Here is a 23,722-nt window from a genome sequence, read left to right on the forward strand (position 1 = left end):
GACTTATAATTTGCGTTTTAGTTTTAAAAAAAAATCATAAAAAATCTGAACTAACGCATAAAAAACATTTTTATGCGTTAGTTCAGATTTTTTACGCAGTTCGAAATCCGATTGTCGATCCTGTAAAATTCTCTCGTTTTAATTTACTGTGATTTTACTGCACAAACATTGCTAATTTTGTGCTTACTATTATTTTAATCTTTCTTACATATAGTAGAGGACTTGCGAAATCGCCATTTCGCCATGTCCCCACGCCAATTTAAATCCAGTTGCTTCCGAGCTAATTCAAGCTAGAAAATTCATTTTTTCTAAAAAAATTGATTAAAGACAGTTGAGATAGCAACGGGATATCAAAATTGGGGAGATCAAATGGTAAAATTGTGCCAAAAAGTCAGGAAATGTTGCGAGTCACTTGAATTCAGGATTTTTTTCAGTATTTTAAACTTTCTTAAAATTTTGGTGATCATTATCAGTTAATTGTAATGTGAAATACATTAGCTTTTTAGCCCTTTGCACTCATATTTTTGCATTCTTAATTCTATGTGTTCTTTATTAAATGTCAGCAAATTTTGACTGGATAAAATTATAGTGTGCATGAAAAAGTTTAACCAATGCCCATTTCCAAAAGTTGAAAAGTATAATCCATTTCAAAACAGATTAAGTTTATCTTTACAAAATTTCACTCAACACGCACTCGTACATATAAATGTAAATTATATTGTTTTTTGACATTTCATACAATACATATTCTCGCCTCAGAGCAACTTTAAGACATCTCAGACCAGGAATAACAGTAAGATATCCTTCTGTTGCTCTGAGGCGACGATATGTCAAAGATAAATTGTTGATTCGCCATTTAATGTCAACAATCACAGAGCAAATACATGGATGAAAGACCTAATATTTAGTTATATTTTTACACATTAACCTGTGAATGCTGATAATAACCAATTTTGAGCTTTCAACACAGCTTTTTCAAGTTTCGAAAGACTAACATTTTTTTTTCCTTTGCATGATTTTATCAAGTACAAAATTACAAGAAATAAAAATAGTTTATTCGATTTTATCTGTTGAATATGTACATTTTTAATGTAAGTACATGAAATGCATGACAATTTATGTGGATGAATAAGTTCCTAAAATATAATTTGTACAAAAAACAAATTGGCAATATATAAAAATAAATTTTTATCATAATAATGTCCATTATTTAAATATCACCAGAAACTTCTATCACATTAAAATTAAAAGATGTTTCAGCAGTATCTAAGTTTATCGAAATTTTATACTCCAGTATTTGACCTGTTTCACTAACATGTACGGGTGGTTGAACAAAGTACACTCCTTGCTGAAGGTTCATGTACCACTTAACGTAAGAATTCGGTTGTACATCTTCAATTGGTCCCGTCTTTAGTGTTGAGTTTTTGAAACAGTAATCTGTCCATAAAACCACTGCATTGCACACCCCTTTACTGAAGGGAGAAAAATACTATATCAGCAAAATAGAAACACAAGTTATATGAAACATAATTTTTAAAAATAATGAAGCTTTGTGTTTCCAATACGAAACTGCAAAAATTAACTGTAAATTTTATTAATTTGTTATGAAATTTGAAGAGGAAAAAACATATTCATTTTCAAATTTTAAAACTTTTGACAGCTAAGAAACATACTTTCGTGCAGTAATCTAGAAGCATGTGTCTTGGTCTGTTACTTCAAGACTTCATTTATTAATATTGCTGCATCTTTTTATTTACTACAGTAGAACCTCCATTAAGAGACATTTTTTTCTGGTCCCAGTCCCTTTGAATGGGGACTTCCATGTATCTACCTCTAATTAGGAGACACTCTGTTTAAGACAGTTACAAAACAAATATATATATATATATATATATATATATATATATATATATATATATATATATATATATATATTTGTTTAATATATAATAAATGCAAGATATATTTCTTGCATATATAATAAATGCAAGAAATAATGCATAAGCATATAAAAATAGTGAATTTACTAGAATTCAAGTTTCACTTTTCCTCTAAAAATTAATTGAAATAAGTTTGACATAAACATATGTGAAGGAAACAAGCATTGTATTGTAAAAAAAAAAACTTGCTGAAATTCATACATGCATAATTTGCCCTGTCAACAATTTATTCAAGTAGGTTCAGGGCCGACGAAAAGTGCACAGCAAGTAATTAGCTCTGTATATAAAACTTTAAAAAAATTGAACATTAATTGTAAATCACATAATATAAAACAAATACATGAGATGAATTACTTCAAAATTATTTCTGTATGCTACAAAACTTTGCCATTACGAAAGTTTTGATTAAATTTCAATAAATAAAATAATATAAACTTAGAAATTTGAATAATTATGAGTTTTATATGACATAGTGTGATATTATACTACTTAGTACACAGCATGCGTCAATTCATCCCCCTCCGAATAAGGGACACCTCAATTTAAAGGGTAAAATGTCTGGTCCCCTTAGTGTCCCTTATTGAGAGGTTCCACTGTACATAATTCTTATTGTCCAAAGTTATTATGGCATGTAAAAGTTTTATTTAGACACATACTTCCTAAACAAACATGCTTGACTAGGAATACAAGGTTTTCAAACCCTGTATTATACTACGACTAATCCACAAGCCAAATTTATACGACACATATTAATTAAATTTTACAAATAAAATCATTTCCAAAATTAACTTTTGTAGAAGCCAAGCAGGCTAAAATTAGATACCTTGAAATGGCCTGTTTCCCTGAAATGCTTAGATTGTTGTTGTAGCTGTTTTTCTGAAAATCTACTTGTAACAAGTTAAAAACATCTGTGACTGGCTTGCATGGATATTCCCAAAGTGGATGTGGTTCAACTGCAGTATCTGCGATTGAAATGGCTTTCTGAAAGAAATTATAAAAAGTAGTTAATTCAGTCATCTTATGTAGCGTTTTTTACTTTCACCCAACTCCCTACTTTATGAAGTTGCCTTAAGATTAAGCATGTTCAGTTACTGTACAATGCAGATAGATTGGCCAATCTTGTAAAGTATTAATGCATATCACAGTAAGTTACAAATTAATATTTTAAACTTTTGTTTCAGAACATTACAAGTTGCCTTCTTTGATATCCCTTTAAGCTTCAATGACATATAATGCTTCTGGGCAGAAAATTTTATGTGCAAATATCTCATGATAAATAAAAATAAAGTGAATTGCAAAACTGAGATTCCAAATTCTATTCACAATTATTATTTGTCTACTCATATGATGTCGTTTTTCAATTTATTTTTCGGCAACACCTTTTTTTTTTTTTTTAAATGAAAAGTTCTTGTGATAAACTGCATAATAATCTTTCAAAGATGAGTTAATATATCCAAGAATAAATTGAATAACAATCGTTCGCAATTTATACTTGAAAATTAAAAAAAAAACTTTGCTCTTTATGTGAAACACTACCCATTGATAGATATTCTGATATGCCGCCTTTCCCTATATGGATATCAAAATAACATCAGAAACAAAACATTGATAACCTAAGTATCAAAAGCATAAGGTATTGAATAAAAATGATATTTCTTTTTCAGATTAAAAATTGCTTTTCGGTTCAAGAAATAACTGCTTTTTTACAGTAATAACTTACTTAAAGAGCAATCAACTTGAGCATATTTAGGAAAATCCAGTACTGTAAAAGCACTTATCTTCATGAGCTGTAATTTTTGTGAAAATGAAGATATCTGTGATTTTGCGAGCTGAAAATTTTGCGTTGAACTGAACCAAAAGTTGATTACATATATAAAGTTTAAATAATTCACAAGGCTAAAGTTTTCATGAATATGACAGGTTCATGAAAATGAGGACTTTTACAGTATTATATTTAATTTGTTCATTTGCCAGAATTTAAGAGCAGATCTAAACACCTTTATTTCTGTGTATTATTTGGCCTCATTATTCATTACAATGGAAGCAATTTTTTTTTAGTACTTAAATCCTTTAGTACAACACCGTTTTCATATACCTTATTCTAGGCTCCATATTTTTAGCTTAATGTTAATTTATTTGACAAACAATAAAAGTTAATTTCACAAAATGAAAAGTGTTTCGACAAAAATAGTAAAATCACAGAAAAAATCCTATTCTAATAAAACATTTTCGCTAAAAATCTGAAAACATAGTGATATACCTGTATCATTTCATCAAACTTTGAAAGGTTGAAACCCTCAGCATTCTTGACTGGTGCTCGTATCCTCCACAAGTCATCAAATTCAACACCAACAGCGTTAATTTTTCCAACTTCAGGTACAACCACAGCATCTTCTTCCAAAAGTGGATTCAGGACTTTTCTCAAATGCCAAAATGTGAGAAGCTCCCATGGTCGCAAACAATTAGAAAAATAAGGTTCTGCAACAACAACATTTACCTAAAAAATTTATCAAATAAAGTTTAAGAAATAAGTAATTTTTTGAAGAACCAAAATACACTAACACAGGTATACGGGGAAAACATAAATATTATCTTAAGCATTTCATCATACCTTTTCCATTCCTAAATCTTCTAAAGTAAGATCAACTGGTTCTTTTTTGATTATGTGTATCACATCTTTGTCATCATTGGACTCCTTGTAGGATTCAATCATATTTTGATGGAAACTACTGGATTCCACAGTGAATACCTGCATATTATTTAACATATTTGATTTGGGGGGAAAAAATAATAATCACTAAGAGAGAAATGCTATTTCTACTTTGAATATTATACTGTATTACACATATTAATTTTATCTTGCTTCATGTTTAACGTGAAATAAATTACTTTTATAAACTTTTTTTTATTTTCCTATTTTTCAAAATAAACAAATTATATAGCATGTCGGAAAATTTAATTTTCCCGCATCCAGATCAATCCCACTGATTTCCAGCATGCTAGCAGATTTGAGGTAATACAGTAAGTTTTTTTTTTTTTTTAACTAGCAGAAATGAACCTGGAACTTTTATAAAAATCAATATGTATCAGTGAAAAAGCATCGTGCAACGTGGAATAATTATAATAAAATAAATTCTCACATTATATAACATATTCATGTATTCAGGCACGTAAGTGTACCATGTATTTTCAGCATATCAATACAGTTGGACCCCGATTTAACGAATTCATCGGGACCGAAACGTTTATACGTTAAATCTGGGCTATTCATAATATCAAGGTGAGAAAAAAAGGCACTTAGCTTATCTAAAAGCCCTAATAAGCAACTTCACAAAAATATCCATGATTAGAAAATGTACACTATTTATTCAGCATTCCCTAAGCTACTGAGTAGTAGATGTTTAGCAATTTCCTTGATACTTGACTCGAAATAGTTCTCTTGCCACTTTATGGAGAGAAGAAAATACTGTGTCATTTACAGACTGTTGCATGAGCTATGTTTTTGCAGTTTCCAGGCCATGTAAAACATTTGAAAAAAGTAAGTTTTAATAGGAGTTTCATTATCACCTTCTGCATCAGAATATCGCTATTCATTGGTTGCCCCCCTCTAAAATGGCTGGTTCCAAGAATAGTCTTCTGCTTTGGACAAGATCGATGTATCATTTGGAAAACAAATCAATATTTCCTTGTTCAAACTACCAAATAAAAAAAAAAAAATGGGCTGTTAAAATAATTTATTAATTCGAGGTTTATTATTTGTTAAATAGGGGGTTTTTGCCGTCATTTTAGCCGGGGGGGGGGGGGGAGAAAAATTTGCAAAATTCGTTAAATAGCGGTTTGTTAAACCCGGGTTCGACTGTATATATTTGCTAACTTATATTTGGAAGGACATATTAAGGAAGTCTATCCTTCCTTATTTCAAAAAACTGGGTCCTAAAATATAAATATTTTAACCAATTGATAATAAACTGTTTTCTTGGTTTTATCTAATTTAAACTGTTTTCTGGTTACAAAAAATTGGGAAAATTTTACAGCATTACCTAATACATTACAGCATTTTATGGGCCCACATACTTTATAACAAGAACAAGAGGCTGCAGTTACGTGCTCACTTAATACACTCCATTCCAAGAAAAGTGGTCGTTAAGAGAGGTGGTTGCTCAAAAAAATGTCAACTTAATATCTCCAAAAGAATTTCCCCAAAAAATAGTACTGAAAATTTACAAATCTTTTAAAATAAAGAAACATGAAAATTAATTGTCTTTGCTATTTATCGAGTACTGCATCACATAAGCACTACTACAAATGCATTTTATAAACTTTATAAAAATATGAAGAAATTTCAAATAGTTTCATATTTTTTGCTTTTTGCCTTTCTAGAAAATTTTTCCATTCAACTTCTCTTTACATCTCGATGTTTGAAATTTTCTCATTCTTTAGAAATTTTAATTTTGTCCTTCAAAATTTTAGTAATGTGAATTTTCCCACAACTGAAAACATCTGCTAACTTCCTTTCCGGATTTCCTTTTTTGTAAGAATCGATAACTTGTATTCGCTGCTCCAACGTTAGAGTAACTTGTTTATTAGACATGATTTAAGCACTAGTTTAGACAAGAATTTTGTCTGAAGTGCACTATCATTCTTCTTGTACACCCCTTACATTCCCACCAAACATTTTTACCTAGGGATAGAGAGACCCTAGGGATTATCAGCAATGTGATTTTTCACTTGTCATCCCTTCCTTAGACTTGCTGTCTATCAGTAAACAATGCGTCAGGGTCTACTGACCAGTTTGGAATGTAGTTTTTTTTTTTTTTTTTGGTGGGGAAAAGTATGCAAGAAAATTTTTGGACAAAGGTGGTCATTTATAGAGGATTGACTATGGTTGGCTGGTCGCTTCTAGAAGACTTTTAACATTGAATGGATAGGGGAAAATTCGGTGCTATGGGAAATTGGTTGCTAATGGAGGTGGTCGCTTGTAGAAGTTTCATTGTAGTAGTAATAGGCACATTAATCTAAATTTTCTCACATTAATATACTGTTACAAATCCTGTAGATAGTAATTATTTTTGTGATTAATTTGTCTAAATTTGGCGTTTACTAAATTATCTGTCTTCTAAAATTATTGTAGTAACGTAACCTGTAAATAGTTTCCTGTAATGAATGTACAGCCCCTATACAATCGATTGAAGTATACGGTCCTCCTATTTTTTCATTGATAAGATTTGTGAGTGAAAAGAAATAAGAAAGTGTGGAACGGTGTAGGCATGATAAAAAGTTTATTGCTCTGTTTTGTGAAGCCTTTTGTGCTGTATTTTTGGGTATTTGGAAGTAAATACGTGTGTAACCGTTGAGTTTATGGTGTTGAGAGATATTTGCTTAATTGCTGATGATTAATTTAGCAGTTGTTGACGATCTTTCCTGTACATAGTGTAAATAAAGTTCCTGTATTTTTCTCACGAACTGTGTCGTCCTTTGAAGAAAGTGGAAGTCGCACCGGATCCGTCACAATACATTTTTTTTTTTCCAAGATTCACAATGCGATCTAAGTCTAAGAGGTTTAATGAGATTTAGCAACAACCCTGATTAACTTGTTACAAAAATTAGCAAGATCTTTTGATAGAAAAATTACCCTAAATTTCCCAGCAAAAACAAATTATATGAACAAGACACTTAATCTTTTGAACAAAGAATCAATAACATATTCATTGAAGAAATATTTTTCTTAAAAATGTTGTATTTCAATCAACGATTATATTTTAAAGAGATTAAAAGAAAATAAAAAGATTTGTACCTTTTTAGCTCCCAGTTTTGCTATTATAAGAGGCAAAAGAGAACCATCACTAACACAAAGGCAAATTTTATCAATGACCACCTGAGAGGAAAAAAATATTTAAAAAATGTTCAGTGAACAAATTTATTATAAATACAATTTTTGCATTATTGCTCCTATGAAGAAAACATAAAAATGATACTTGACAAATTTGTATCCAATACAGTCGGATCCCGACTTACGCGAGAGATGCGTTCCAAGACTCCTCGCGTAAGTCGAAATTTCGCGTTGTGGAAAAGTGTTGTGTAATATTTTTTTTAAATTAACATACTTAATCTTTTTAGACATTTTTAAACACCTTTTAAACTGTTTTAGACCATTTTTAACTAGATATATTACCGTTCCTTACATAAAGAGCTGACTTTTTATCTTATTTTTTAAAAAAAGCTGCATTATTCAACATAAAATACTGCTACGATGCACAAAATCAAAGATCAATGGGAGAGAGAGACATAAAAATAGAAAACAGTAAGGTATGTCATAATACTAAAGCACTGCAAAGAGTACTATAGAGTAGATGCAATAAGTTACATTTATTACTTAAAAATTGAAGATGATTTATGCTACGCAATCTCTTATCGTCATTCTAATATATTTTTAAATACAGTAGCTTTGCATTTACTTTTATAACATTTACACCTATGGTAACACCCTTCTTTCATGATCTCTATAATCTACAATACAAGAGCAGATTCCAGTTTCATACTGTTTGCATTTTGCTTAAACGCTCAGCGAGCTTCATATTAAAACTAAGGTCTGGACTTATACGGATTGCCTTCTTCTGACTTTTAATTGCATGTATTAAAGATTTACTCATACCTAATGGCGTGCTACCTTCTAGTTGCTTAAGCGTATCAAGAATCTTTACCTTTTTTTTAAATTGTCGCAAACTTTTGTTTTTTGTTTCCTTTTGTTTGTCTTTAGATGAAACACCGTCCCTAGGTGCCACAATATTTCATCACGTTTCATATTTAGAATAAATAAATGAAAAATGAGAAGGGGTGATGAATACACACTAACAATGCGATGTTTATAGTGCGGTGTGAGGGAGCTTGTGCAGTCAGTGATGCTAAAAGGATGAAAGTACATTCACGAAGTCAATGTTCTGTAGTCAAAAACAAAGCCAAAACTTATCATCAAGATTCCTTTCCAAATATTTTCGTATTAACTGTGAGAAATTCGCTTTAGCTCTAAAATTCCTCGCTCCTCAAAAACTCGCGTTATAGCCATTTCGCATAGGTCGGATCGCGTTGTAGCGGGAGTCGACTGTATGTTAATTCGTCTCAAATTAACCGTTGATTTAACACACATCAAAATTCCGTAAAGCAAAAATTTCAATTTTTTGAATTTTCAAAAATTTCTACGGCCAATTTAATATTGATATTTTTGTATAGGAAAACAATTCCATACATTAAATTCCTTTCTTTTTCCTTTTTTTTTTCTTTTGGCTGAATTATGTGAACATGAGTCAAAGTTAAAAGGACTAATTTAGAAATTATATTCATAGATGAAGACAAATTTACTGAAATAAATATTAGTTTAATTAAGCATATACAAATATAAAACATTTGCACTTTTAAATATTTATTGTTAGTTCTGTTTTAATAATTTGTTATTAAAACACAATTGAACTAACAATCAAAGTACACAAAGAAGTCAATTTGAAGGGTAAAGAGGCCATAAAGTTGAAGAGAGAAAGAAAAAGGAGACACAGAGAGCAGTATCTGTTAACTGAGGAAATAGGATTACAGCAAAACCACTACTGTTCATCCTATTTCAAAAGAAACATTTGTTCAACTCCAAAAGAATCCAGTGACGAGATCGACTTAGAAGCTCAATATTTAGACATGCTAACAGGTCTGGATCTATAAAATCAGCAGGACTCCTAACTGTCTACTAAACTGTCCCCCCCCCCCCCGAAAAAAAAACACACGCACACAATGATTTTAAACGAGTGATTGTTTGTTCGAAATTCACTTTTTGGCTGTTCCGGGTAAGTTATTTCTATTAATTCAGATTCGCTGATGTTCGATGTTGTTAGTAATATGCATTGAGTTTCAATTTTTCTTCGAATTTTTAAAAAAACATCACAAAAATATTTTCAACTTTTAAAAATTTTAGTTTTGATTTTTGTAGTGTTTTCGGTTTTTCACAGCTGTGGATGTCTTAGTGGCATGCCCCCTCCCCTCCCAAATATCGCGGGGATGTCTAAATTCTTGCACAGAGATAGACAGAAAATCTAATATAATTTACTAAGTTTTTTCTCTCTAATTTTGCATCCATCTTAGCTTCAAATGGTCTCTTTTTTTGTTTCAAGAAAGCAAAGAGAAATCAGCTTGTGGTGTTATTCAACAATCGAAAAAACTACACAGTACTGGACCTCAAAATCTGGCTGGAGTAAAATAATTAGCACACGAAACAAAAACATGATAGGACACAGAAGTCCAATTAATAAAAGTTTAATGATAAACAAATTATTTTGTTTAGACAAGTGATTTGGAGGTTTGGGGTTAGATTACTCTAATATCCCTGCTTTTATTATTTGAAGAAAGATCGATATTCGATGAATGAAAGTTCAATTAGAACCCTGAAAGTTGAAAAAGTATCCTCATTATCTTGCAGTATTTCAGCATTCATAAAGTGCCTGAACATGTATGTAAATTTATTTTTTGTCACATGCATATAAACATGCATAAAACAAAAAAAAAAAAAAAAAAAAGTAAGAAAATCAATTAACATATTTTACTTTTCTACCCTATTGCTCACATGGTCACAAACACTTTAGTGAGCGATGGCATAAGAAGTGGGGAGGGCAAGTATCAAACCCTACCTTCAAGTTCAAGATTAAATTCCTATGATGAAAAATTAAATTTTCTTCTGTTTTCAATATATCTTCCATCATCTAATCCATAAAGTGTATGTGTAACAATTTACATAAAAATTAAATCAAACTCTGAGTGCTTCTACTTGCATTTTAAAGCACCACGGTTAGCTATTTTTATCCTGGACACCAGCTTGAAGAATTTCTCGCAGTGAAAGAAAGGGGGCACAATTTGAACCATGCACTGCGACCAGAGGTCTGTTGTACTAGAATCACAAACAATGGTACACATCTCACTCTCATTTTATTTATTTACAAATTTCAATTATTTCTGAGCAATTTTTTCTGAAACTTTGACTTAATTTCTAAGACAAATCTATATAAATAAAACAACGAATATATTGTGTGTGTATGTACCCTGAACAAATCCAGTTTATGTCGGATCAAGACCAAATTTGGCAGGGAGGTACTTGAGCACATGAGAAGGAACGTAGGGCGGTTTTTGAAAGCCAAAAAGTATCGAACTATTGGAATTTTAATTTTAGGGCCCGAAAATGGCATTAAATGGGTCTTTCTACTCGTAATAGTTATCCAATCAGTTCAAATTTAGTGCCATTCAAAAGCTCACAAAAAATACTCTTCAAATTGAATTAATCCTTTTGAATTTCAGAAAACCTAGGCGGTAAAATTACCGGAAAAAATTTTTAAAGCATTCTTAAGCCTAATGGAGCAGAAATTTTATGTGGAAAATTTATCACTTGTCAGGGGTCGATCCAGGTTTTATTTTTTGGGTCCCCATTTTGTGAAAAAGCAAAATATTTTTGTGAATTTTCTTTATTTTTGTGAAAAAGCAAAATATTTTTGTGAATTTTCTTTATTTTTGTGAAAAAGCAAAATATTTTTGTGAATTTTCTTTATTTTTGTAAAAAAGAACTTCTTGTGATTTTTTTTTTGGAAAAGATTATATAAAAGCATTTTTAGCTGTCGTATCGTTATAGAAAAGCCCTAGACAGGTTTCAGGGGTGATTGCAAGTTTTTGAAGAATACCTGAAAGCTGCCTAGAGAAAATGCGCTGGGGGAGGGGGGAAGTAAGACCCTTAACATTTTATTCGTAATTTGACACACATTACATTTATTGTTTTTTACAAATATACATATGCAAGGCACACTTTCTTAAGGTGAAAGTCTCACAACAGATTTACTGTTTGCCCCTCTCAAATACTTTTAGATCAATGAAAATTGCACATGCTGCTGAACGTAATGATAACTCCCAATAAATACAATATGAACAGACTCAAAGATATCACATATTTCTTAACACAGAAAAATGTATGTGTTTGAAAAACTTAAAAGTAATTAAAACCCAAAATAATTAGTGATGTGCCGGATCGTCAAAAAAGTAGATCCGCGGATACGGATCCGGATCATTAGTGTCAAGATCCGCGGATACGAATACGGATCTCAATATTTTTTTTACCCAATTCTACTATACAAGTGTTTAATTTGTTACGGAAGGTATTCCCGTCAGAATAAATACATTGCTTATTCAAAAAATGTCATCTACGGCGAAAATATAACCAAGACAATGATTTACTCTTTTTAAAGAAATCTCCGTTAAAATTGAGGGAGGGTTGGAACGAACGGGTCAACGCTGCATCAATGTTTAAATAGAATGTGAAAAATAATTTCTAGCTTGCTCGGTAGATGTAGAATACAGGAGTAAGAGTGTAAAGCTGCTACTGGACAGACTAGAAATATTTTTTCGCATTTTATTTCAGCATAAATGCAGCACTGACACATTCTACCCAACTTACTCCAACCGACAGAATAACAAAGCCGGGAACACCTTTACAAACAGTAAATAGAGAATTTAGTCTCACTTTTTTTGAAGAATGCCGAGAAAAACCAATATGAAGAACATAACAGAAACTAATATTAAACTAAAAATTAAAAAAAAAAAAACATGTCCCAGAGGGCCGACCTGATATTGAGATGAATTTCGTGGGTCGGAACACATTGTTAACAAATATGAACTGACAGCGGATAGAAATTTTAAATCGTTGAGCTTTTTCTCCTTATCCGACTATGAAATAGCTACTGATTACGCGTATAAAGGCTTTGAATTGCATTTAAAATTTCCTTAACGAAATTATACCTTTTACTGTATATAACTTGGAAGTTCCAAACAAATATCAAACGCAGAAAACTTTGTTCTTTTAATTTGGGACCAATATTTTTAACGCACGGGTAAGTTTTTACTACCGTAATTCTGAAAAAAGTTAAGTCGGTTTTTATTAAAATTTCCAGTAATTAAAGTTCTCCAAAAACGAGGCCAAGCTAAGAACACTTTCAATCAAGTCACCTTTTGAACGAAAAAATAACTATCAAAATCGGTTCGATGCCACGAATAGACACACAGATACACTTTTAAAACTTATTACTCGTTTCTTTTTGCAACGGGGAGTACAAATTGGCTTCTGAAATGATACCTTATAATTTAAACAGGGAATAAAACTTAATTTAAACGGAATTTAAGAGTCTTTTATTCAAATATTTAAGAATTTTTAGAATAGAAAAGATCCGTTTCAGATCCGTCAAAAAAGTAGCGGATACGGATACGGATACAGATCTTTATTTCCCTCGGATATCTGCGGATACGGATACGGATATCCGGAACATCACTAAAAATAATACTGCACCAGCATTCAGCGTTTAATTTTTTGACATTTGACGTTCTTACAGAGTAGGTATTTCGTTTAAAACTTTGCAATTTAATGATGTTAATAAATATATAAAGAAATTTTATTTGTTTGCCACTTAACAAGGTACAGTCAACATCAAAAATGCGAAAAATTCGTTTACCATGGCGCATGTAAGGAAATCAAGATCTTCGAAAGAAATAAAAATATAAAAACAGCATATAAAATAATTTTATTTTTAGTAAAGTTATTTTAGAATTGGATTTCGAAACTCAACACAAATTAATACTAAATATATATTGCGTAATCAAAGTAAAATTTAGGATTTTCCTGAACACAACGGAATTTTGGTATTTTCAAAGATAAATGTTTTGAATTGAAATGTGGGATAAATACGTGGCATTCTTACCACAAGTTAGCAAATGTTTTTTCATTTCATTGTCATCTAAATTTACCCTCAAAAATCTAACTAGAGATTCAAAATTCTCAAAAATGGCCCATTGCTTCATGATTATAAGTACAAAATTTGAATAAACTTACCAATCAATTTTCTGTTTTTTTTTTTTTTTTTTGCTTCATATCCAGTCTCTTCACTTTCAGATTTTTTTGAGAATTCCTTCTTTTGCACTAGATTTTTGTATATTGACAGCCTCTCTGATTTTTGCTGCACTCATGTTTTTTTAAAACTCTATAGGGTGACAGCTTTTCTTGATATCAACTCCAATATTTACTCAAGGTTTGTTCAAATCACTAACATTCATGAAAGATGAACATATTTTGCACAAAAAACCCTTAGTTGAATAACTATAGTAAAGTCAGCTATACACCTTTTCATAATTTGCAATGTACTTTTTATTTATTGCATGCTTCTTATTTCCATTTGTACTCTCAAATACAATGCTTGAATCATTATTTGATGGCTCAATCTCAATATCATCATCAGTTGAAGTTGCTCCAGATTCACTTCCAGTATTTTCTGCTCAAAAATCGTTATACTTTCGCGAACTGCCTCACTGTCATTTGATGTACTATCTTTTACCGCATTTCCCGAGCCCTCCAGAACGGGAACATTTGCGTTACTGTTACTGCATGATGAAGTGGTGGTAGCGATTTTATCGGGGTTGTTAATTACTGACTTGAAGAAATTCACAATATTTTGGGCCCGAACGTTCGAAGAGCGAAATTTTTTAACATAATACGCACAATTTCGGGAGGTACCTCCCGTTGCAGGACGTCCTCGTTTCATATTTTAATTTCTTGAAGAATAATTTTCAACGAACAAGCAATCTCTCCAAACTGAGATTATTGCGGCTGCTATCTCCAGCGCTCCATTATCCGCTAAAATTATCCATTATCCGCTCCCACACAAATTATAATCGAATAGAATATCAATTTATTCTTTGATGCGCCTAAAAAATGTCCTCTTAAACACGCGAAGGCGCGAACAAGCTAACTACGAAAAATATCGTCTGCGCTCCTAGATCGCAGACGATCTGTTACAAAAGAAAAATTACTACTGAGAAAGAAAACGAACTAGAATAATATACAATTACCACATTTTTTTAATTTATCGTCTGCAGATTATGCGATTCCCGCCACTTTTTAATAAAATCCCACTCAATAAAACTTCCTTTGCGCGCTGTTCCCGTTGCTCACCATTAGCGGACATGCGTTAAAAAATTCCGAAATTGCTCATCTGGAAGTTTCATATTTATTTTAAGAAGACAGCAAGATTAAATAGAATGACCGACGATATTTTTCAGCTGGCATTGTATTTTATCAATAAAAGAAGGAATCTAGGAATTCAACTACAAAAAAAAAAAAAAATGTTCTTCTTTTGGTTTACTGTATGCTGTACGCTCAGACTAGCGTGACTTTGGAAGTTATCTTTTGCTCTTACGCGTACAGTCTACAAGAAAAATAGCAGGAAAGAAAAAATGAATAATGCATTTTAAACCAGCAATTCTCCGCAGGCACCGGTCCGCGAGAAAATTTGACCGGTCTTCGAAGAATTATACCCGTTTCCAATAAAATAAAATTTCCTTATTTTAATTTTATTCCTAATTTTATACGATATTTTATGCATTAATATATCCATTACTTTGCATACGTTTTGTGGTTTCTCTATAAGATTTATTCGCTTATAAAAATTTACTCAAATTAGCTGCGCTTATTTTTACATTCAAAGTGTGTAAGTTATTTAAAAAAATCTTACAATTAACTTTTGTTAAGTTTATTTTAAGTAGAAGGGTTTTCTTTCTGGCATTTGTTTAAAAAAAAAGGACAAAACAGATTAGTTTATTTTAGTGAAAAAAATAAAATAAAAATTTCTACCGGTCCGTGAAATTTTTTGACGAAGTTCTACCTGTCCGAGATTCAAAAAAAGATCAAGAAACGCTGCTTTAAACTAAAGAATATGAGAAAAAGTGGGTACCCCTGGCCTAATCACACCTTTTTTTTCATTAAATGCAATCGTGTCAAGTGAGCTTCCGAGAACGGACAGTATCAACTACAAACTACAGGGAATTTCGCCAATCGGTTGTTCGGCGTTTCCCGCGTAGTCACTCATACTCTAACAGGATTTAATTAATTGCCATACAATACGATTTGCATCAGCATGCGCCAGTATTCAATGTGAATTTCTATGCAATTGATTAAAAAAGGAAGTTATATAATTTTCGAGTGTTCTTTTTAACCTTCGTTCGGGAATAATTTTTAGAAATTTTGCTCCTCCGTTCCGTAAGATAACCCCCCAACTATGAACCTTAAACTTTTTCAAAATAAACTGAAGGAAATAGGAACAAACTGAAAAAACAGGAGAATATTTTTAAAAGAATTAAAAAAAAAAAGAAAGAGGAAAAAAACTAGAAGATCTGCAACTGGCAAGGTTTCAATTTGCAACTACTTTTGAGAATTAAAAGTGCATAATTTGGCAAAATAATATGGATAAAGGAAGGATGCGTGCAACTAAGACACAATTGAAAGTTACAATGATTCAAAGGAATATTTAATTCAGAAGTATTTGGTCATTGAAGCAAATCAAACCAACAGAATATAGGCGATTAATTTGCCGTGGCGTGAAATGAGTCAGTCTTCATTTCGCACTCGTGGAACAGCAGAAAATCATCGAATCAATTCTTTATCACGTGCTCATTATTTTTCTTGGATTTTCGCTAGCCACCAATCATAAGCGTCCCTCTCTCGCCCCCCCCCCCCCCTCTGACGCTCTCAAGCAAAAACACCTCACGCAGCAGGCAAAAAGATAAGATGGGGGAAGGTGGAAGAGGGGTAGGCTTTGGCGTAGATGCGTACACGTTTGCGGTTAAAAAATATTGTGAAAAGGCTGCCTTTTTATAAATTTTTGTGAAGGGGCTGCTTTTACGGCGCGGAATTTTGTGAATGGGGCCGCTTTTGCGATGGGGAATTTTGTGAATGGGGCCGCTTTTGCGACGCAGAATTTTGTGAAAGGGGCCGCTTTTGCCATGCGGAATTTTGTGAAGGAGCCGCACAGCGGCCCCAATTTCACGCTGGATCGACCCCTGCTTGTGCTATGTCTTTTTAAATTAGCGTGAAAACAATTCAGAAGGTTGCCACTTTTTTCTCTCACTGTGACTAAATAAAATTTTGTTTTTGTTTTGAGGTAAAAATTTCCCCTTTTGATTATCATTTGGCGATTTATCTTCTTTCCCTTTTTATCGTACTGCCAGTAGAAGATAATCAAAGATTTTAGGTGTATTTATGGATGGTTGCGTTTAATTTATTAGGGAATTTTCGATTAGCAATTTGTTTTCTTTAAGAATGGATATTTTGACGGGAAATTATACAGTATTTTTTTCTCTAATTGAAGCCTGATTGTTGAATATGCTTCACTTGACATCACTTTCATTTTTGAGGTAGACTGTGCAAAGACAAGCAATGCAGCTAGTTTTAAATATTTATCAGCAGACAAAAGTTGACCAGTTTACACTTGCTACAAAAGATTTTGCCACATGAAATATGCAATACTAAATTATAAGCTTCATATTTGACAGAGTAAGCAGAGCATTTGACATGGCTTAAGAAATTTTTAGGCAATTATGCACTTACATAAATAATGTTAAATGAAAATTAATTCATATCTATCACTAAATAAAAAATGCTTCAAATTTTATGAAGACAAGGTCTTGTTAAAAACTTAAGAACTAACCTCTTTCAACATTTGAACATAAATAGAATTTCTTTCAGTGTCATTTTTCATGGCAATTCTACTATGAGAGTCACTGACGTGAACTAAGCATTTACATGTCGGGCTCTCTATCAGCTTCTTATTGTTGGCTCTGAAAAGAACAAAAGAAATATTCAAACAGTTCAATTATTAGGAAATTACAAGACATTTAATATTTAATCCTCAACTATTTCTGCCACTAGTTCCCACCTTTAGCAGCTTCTGACAAACTGCTTAATTGTATTTTACAAAGTTTTCTAGCAAATTAAAATTTCAATCATTTACATTAAAAGGCCTGATCTGAAAAACTGCTACAAACCACACACAAATGTGTGAAATGTATTGAACCATCACTTGAATGTGTGTCCACCTAGGAGGCACACATAGAACATTTGTAGAGTGAACATAAAACTTGAATAGTTTGTATTTAGTTTCATATATCAATCACTTTTGTAAGTATAATACCTATGCAAAAATCAGATTTTGAAAATCAATGACTCTTTTGTCGTAACCCTGTACTAAAAAAAAAGCCTAGGAACCCTCAATGATGGTAATGAAAAAAAATATATGCCTAATACATTATGTTTCTTAATCTGAAGTGAGTTTTTGTAAAATGGTACAACATTTGACCAGCGTAAAACTATTGCAAACTAATGCATTCTTACCATTGCTTATTTTAAAAATGAGGGGTTCCCAATTATTTTAATTTCCCTCAGCAAATATAATACACAATTCCTATATAATTACTGTAACCGTGAGAGACATACATCACAATATTAAACGTTTTGAAGAACTTATAAATTCAACAACCTTACATATAAGTCTATTAATTAGAGATAAATTTATATTTTTTTGGTAACTTAGATTGATTGACATCATTATTCATGGCTAGAGTTGCAAGTTTTTTTTTGGGGGGGGGGGGGGGGTTGCAAGTTATTTGTAATTAAGGTCATGCTATAAATAACGAAACACATCTAGTACGACTGAAATTCCTGATTTTATGCCATAGCAAAGGAGTTTCAATTTAAACATACCCAATATTGATATAAAATATTGTACACAATTATTTTTCTTCATGTTTGGTCAATCATCCCTTTACAAAATACACTACCTTGCAGACCAATGGGCTCATCTGTAACTAATTTTATTGTTACTTTGCTATTTATTTTTTCTTCTTGATGCTTCTGGCATGTATAAATAATTGTGAAACATTGAACGAATACAAATTGCGATTAAAATGTACTTGATAAGTATAACAAACATAAGAAATACCATATTCAAACATCTTTTGCTTTTAATCGTGCATTTCAAAAATATTCAATGATTTCAGAAAAACCCTTAAAAAAACACTGAAATTCACGCCGTGAGAAATTTGCAATTTTATCTATGGCTCAAAACAAAACTGACAAAAGAAATGCAAATGGTAGCTTAAAGCAAGAGTAAAAATTAAGCCTTTTATAATTTGTTATTTTAATTTAAAGCCTTTAAGTAAGAAAAAAGATCTTTAAAAGACACTTAACTTTCTCAAAAAAAATAAAGTCTTTCTAGGTAGTGTTTGCTAACTGATGGTACCCCTTGGGGTACACAAAAATCTGGGAAGGGGTATGCATTTACATACTAGACAGTATACAAAATTACATTTATTACATTTTGATTAGAATTTCATAGCGAGAAACATTTGAATAATATTATGTGACCTAACAAAACTATTGTAATTCATTGTTAACTATCTTCTGGATTGGTATTTAAAAAGAACACTTACATTAGATATATACAATTAAAAATTTAACTGATGTAACATGCTTTAATAAAATTAAAATGTTCGTGTTGGCGGTACCCATACAGCTAATAATGTGCAAAAAGGGATACAAGTGTTGGAAAAAGTAGAGAACTTCTTTCTGTTCTAAGAAGCATGGGACCAATCAAACTTAAGTATGTCTTTTGTCGATATCCCCTTGGAAATTTCTAAAAACTAAACAGAATAAAACATAAAACACAGAAAACTACAGAAACTAATTTATGTAATTTCATAAACACTGCTCATCAAATTTATGAATGCTATTAACCCCCATCATTTTAAAAAGTAAAATAATTATAAGCAATAGGTACTTAGGAATAGCAAACCATAGACTGTATTCATCATGATAGGCAGTGAGTGTGATTTTGTCTCCTTTTGATACAGCAACAGCTTCAGGAAGGTAATAAATAGCTTGCATCCAGTGATCCCTCCACTGAAAATTCAAACAAAAGTCATTTTTTGTGTGAATTAAATACAATTACGCTTATTTTAACTGTAATTAAAATAAACAAATACTATCACAGCAGCAGGATAAGAGGTATATTAGTTTTGAAAGACAAAACGTAACATAAATGACAGAACCCTAAACCACGTAAATACCAAAATATAAATTGAAGAGATACAGTAAAACCTCTTTAATCTAAACTCCCGTTATCTGAACCTCGATGAGATGAAATACATGTACTGCGAACAAATTTAATTTAACATACTGTGCGATTTTGCAGCCATGACATGCACTTCATCATTGGTTCAGAAGGAAATGAGGGAAGTTTTTTAATTTTAAAACTTAGACAACTAGGCATATAATGCACAGTAGTAGTTACCTAATGCTACTAAGCACATTTTGCTCAGTAGTTACTGCTGTGAGAAGGTAAAAGGCATCATCTACAGAAATAATTTTTTGAAATATTTGAAGAAACGTATTTTGGACTCCTTATTAACAGTAGAGAATTGTTGGAACTTTACGAGGGATTTTCATGCTTTATATTCAATCAAAACCAAAGAAGCAGGCTTGTACAATAAAGCTTAAATACAATAGATGGCAAAAGTCAAAAAAAAAAAAAAGAAAAATTTGCTTCTTTACCTTCCCACGGCACTGTACTGTTTTGTTTCTCTTTCTTGATATAATATTTTTTCAACTGTAATACTGTTTATATTCTATTTTTACTATTAATTGTAGAAATAATATTTTACACTGCAGCATTTCTCTCCTTACTGTAACACTCAGGGGCGCCCCGAAATAAAATTTTCGGGAGGGGGAAATCTAGCAATTTGCCGAATGAGATTCAGAATTTTACCGATTGATAAAAGGTCATTCCACAGAAAATGGTCATTTTGTCCTGCATGTGACGGCTCATATATTTCTTTAAAAACAATAATTTAAAAGGGTAATGAACAAAATTTTGTTGCTCAGCAAATTACAAACATATTTGTGATTTTTTAAAAGATTTGGTCATTACCTTTAAAGATTATTATTTTCTAATGAAGTATACGAACTGTCCCGTGCAGGTCAAATAGGCAAATTTATTTTGGAATGGCCCTAAAATATCAACATGCACACATATCATACATACGTAACATCTGATGAAAAGGAATGTAAACAAATAATATTTTTTCTTTAAAAAAAGAAAAAAATCTCAGAGCTGCAAAATTAGGTCAAACAACAAAAACTTGCCGAATCATCAATAAAATTCATCAAGTGAAAAAAAATTTTGGGAAGTCCCGACCATTGGAGTCTCCCAGGAAACACTTTAAAAAATATTTTAGATAGGTTCTAGCTGCACAGAACAAGTGGAAAGTATATGTTCTCTAATCCCAATGATTTGATACTCCGAACTTCTCCCTAGTCCCCCTTCCTGGTTCCAATTAATTTGGGTTTAAGAGGTTTTCACCATTTGTATTATACAAAATGAATAAATATATAATACACATGGGACAAAAATGCAAACCTGCCAAGTTCCTAAACAAGAAAAGCAGGAGATTTTTACCTGATATTTCATCAGCATACCAACACAGTTTGGCTGAAAATGAAGATTTGGCAGGACTGTAAAAGAAGAAAATACATAAGAATATTAACTACCTGTGCTGCTTTCGGATCAGGCTGCATCCATTTAGGTCCATTACACAAAATAACAGCACCATCCATGTCCATCTTTAAATCCCACCACATAAAGACAACATCACAGTTTCCTTCTCTAAGAGTAGATACTTGTTTTATGAACGTTTCATTCATTTCAATGGATTTCTTACCAGTAAAATCGAACCTATAAATAAGGGAGAGCAAAAAAAAGGGGGAATTTTTTAATTATTGTTGTTTAAGTTAATACACAGGAATGTGTCTGAGAAAATATAAAGTGAGATTGACAGGGGATTTGCAACATTTAAAGAACTCAAATCTTTCCATGATTTTCCCTCACTTCTGGTTGTAACTTTCCATGACCCACATGATGCAATATTTTCAGAAAAACATACACTTTTCACAAGAATTGTCTAATTTAGTGCTTCATTTTGTGCAATTAAAATTGCAAACCCTGAGCTATGCTTTGCACATGTTTCTGAAAATTCAAATTGCAACAAAACGTAAGAAATCGCGGGAAACAATTAAGGCAGCATATGATTTTAACATTCTATGATCATCTTAAATGTCCTTAACTAAGTTTCTCGACAGTTTTTAGTTTATAAGAAAAACTTCATAAATTAAAAATAAACGCTGGTGAAAATTAATATTTTTTTGTTGAGTGGTATAACTTGAATCTAATCAAATGCTAATGGATTAAAACTTTCGAGCGGGCCTGGCAAAAACAACAAGTGCAAGTTTTCAATTACACAATATAAAACGCAAGAAGTGCTAAAAATAATGGTAAACTTGAATTATTAATGTCCACAAGGAAGAATTTACATAGTAAACAAAAAGCAGTGGGTTTTACAGAAGCGGATGCAATCAGATTTCAAAGTGCGTAAAAAATCGGAACTTATATACTTAAAATTGTAAAAAACAACCTAAAATGCATAAGCTTAAAGGTTAATCAGAAAACTTTGGGTATATATGCATGTTCTGGAATCAAAAGCCATGACTAATTTTGAGTTTGTCTTATTTTTGAGCATTTTTTTACTGAAAATCATGATTTTACATGACAAATTTCGACCATTGTCGAAATCCATAACTTTTCATGACTTTTCAGGTGCAGAGGTACTCTAGATTGAGTGAAATATGTAATATATAAGAAGCTAAAAGTGCACATAAAATACAGTAGACCCTTGTTTTAAGCAGGTTTATTTTGAGCAGATGAGTTTTGGTTTTACGCGGAAGCGGCAATGCAAAGAAACAAAATTTTCTCCTCGTTCAAAATCCAAACTCATAAAGATTGCAGAGTACACATAATAAACTGCATTCTGGTGCGCTAATAATCGAGCTTGGGCTACTGGAGATTTTTTGCGAATGGTTCCTGAGCTCTTTCCAGAAGTAAAGTTATTAAACTCACACGGTTCAGAACTCACTAGAAGAAGAGCTTTTAAAGATTACAAAGGATGAAAAACCAACGAGGATACTGACATCGATGGCACACAACCAAAAACGTTTATATTGAAAACATTTGAGCCATTCCAAGACAATAGAAATGATCTTTCTGATTTGTTAGTGAAGTAAGATTCTATCATAGAAACGACGCAAGTGATCATGGATGCATTATTGCTCTGCAAATAACTATAGAGAAAAATTCTGAATGACTACCAAAAGACCAGTTCCTTTTTATAAACAGGACACAAAATTACTTTATGTTTTCTTTATGCATGTTGTGCATAGAAATCGATATAAGTACACATTAAACTTATTATACAATTGTTCATCACTAAATGAAGTATTTTTTTTTATCTATGGAACCAAACCCCTATTTTAACACTAATATTAGGTCCCAGTTTACGCGGTTTTGATTTACGTGGCATTTCCGTGGAACATAACCCCCACGTAAAACAAGGGTCTACTGTACACAAAAGTTAAAAATTTACATGCATGAAAAATTTATAAAAGGTAACAAAATGCAACTAGTAAATTGTTAATATGAGTGACATACGTGAAAACACAGACTGGCTCTGTCAAAGCGTGAAATTTGTCTTTCGGAATTTGAGACATCTGCACATCATGAACAGAAGCAGATCCTGGACAGGAAACAACACATTTTGGGGGGTATATACACTTGTCAGAGTCCACTGTTATTGGGTAAAGCTTGTTCCAACTTGTTATTAATGGCGAATCTATGACTTGAACAAATACAGAAGCTTCGGATGGGATTACTATGCAATCAGGCTATTAAAAAAAAATAATAATAATGAATAATAAGATTGTTTAACATTTCCCATTTTGTTTATTTCATTAAATATATATATATTTTATTTTAAAATTATATTTGTAAACAGTTCATAAAGTTTCT

General features: G+C 31.6%; 1 protein-coding gene across 1 annotated transcript in view; it reads right to left on the bottom strand.

The window, feature by feature from the left end:
• Window positions 1-1,075: 1,075 nt before the first annotated feature.
• Window positions 1,076-23,722, bottom strand: part of LOC129230740 (protein arginine N-methyltransferase 7-like) — a 32,028-nt gene continuing 9,381 nt past the window's right edge. Inside the window, exons 6-14 of the mRNA XM_054865166.1 lie at window positions 23,366-23,598; window positions 21,376-21,559; window positions 19,607-19,728; window positions 17,480-17,609; window positions 7,735-7,815; window positions 4,552-4,689; window positions 4,201-4,437; window positions 2,764-2,921; window positions 1,076-1,472 (exon numbers count right to left, since the gene is read on the bottom strand). Of these exons, the coding sequence (XP_054721141.1) occupies window positions 1,211-1,472; window positions 2,764-2,921; window positions 4,201-4,437; window positions 4,552-4,689; window positions 7,735-7,815; window positions 17,480-17,609; window positions 19,607-19,728; window positions 21,376-21,559; window positions 23,366-23,598 (1,545 nt within the window). The 3' untranslated portion in view covers window positions 1,076-1,210. The remainder of the gene's footprint in view (window positions 1,473-2,763; window positions 2,922-4,200; window positions 4,438-4,551; window positions 4,690-7,734; window positions 7,816-17,479; window positions 17,610-19,606; window positions 19,729-21,375; window positions 21,560-23,365; window positions 23,599-23,722) is intronic.

This window comes from Uloborus diversus, chromosome 9, assembly GCF_026930045.1.
Source record: "Uloborus diversus isolate 005 chromosome 9, Udiv.v.3.1, whole genome shotgun sequence".
NCBI classification, from domain to species: Eukaryota; Metazoa; Arthropoda; class Arachnida; order Araneae; family Uloboridae; genus Uloborus; species Uloborus diversus.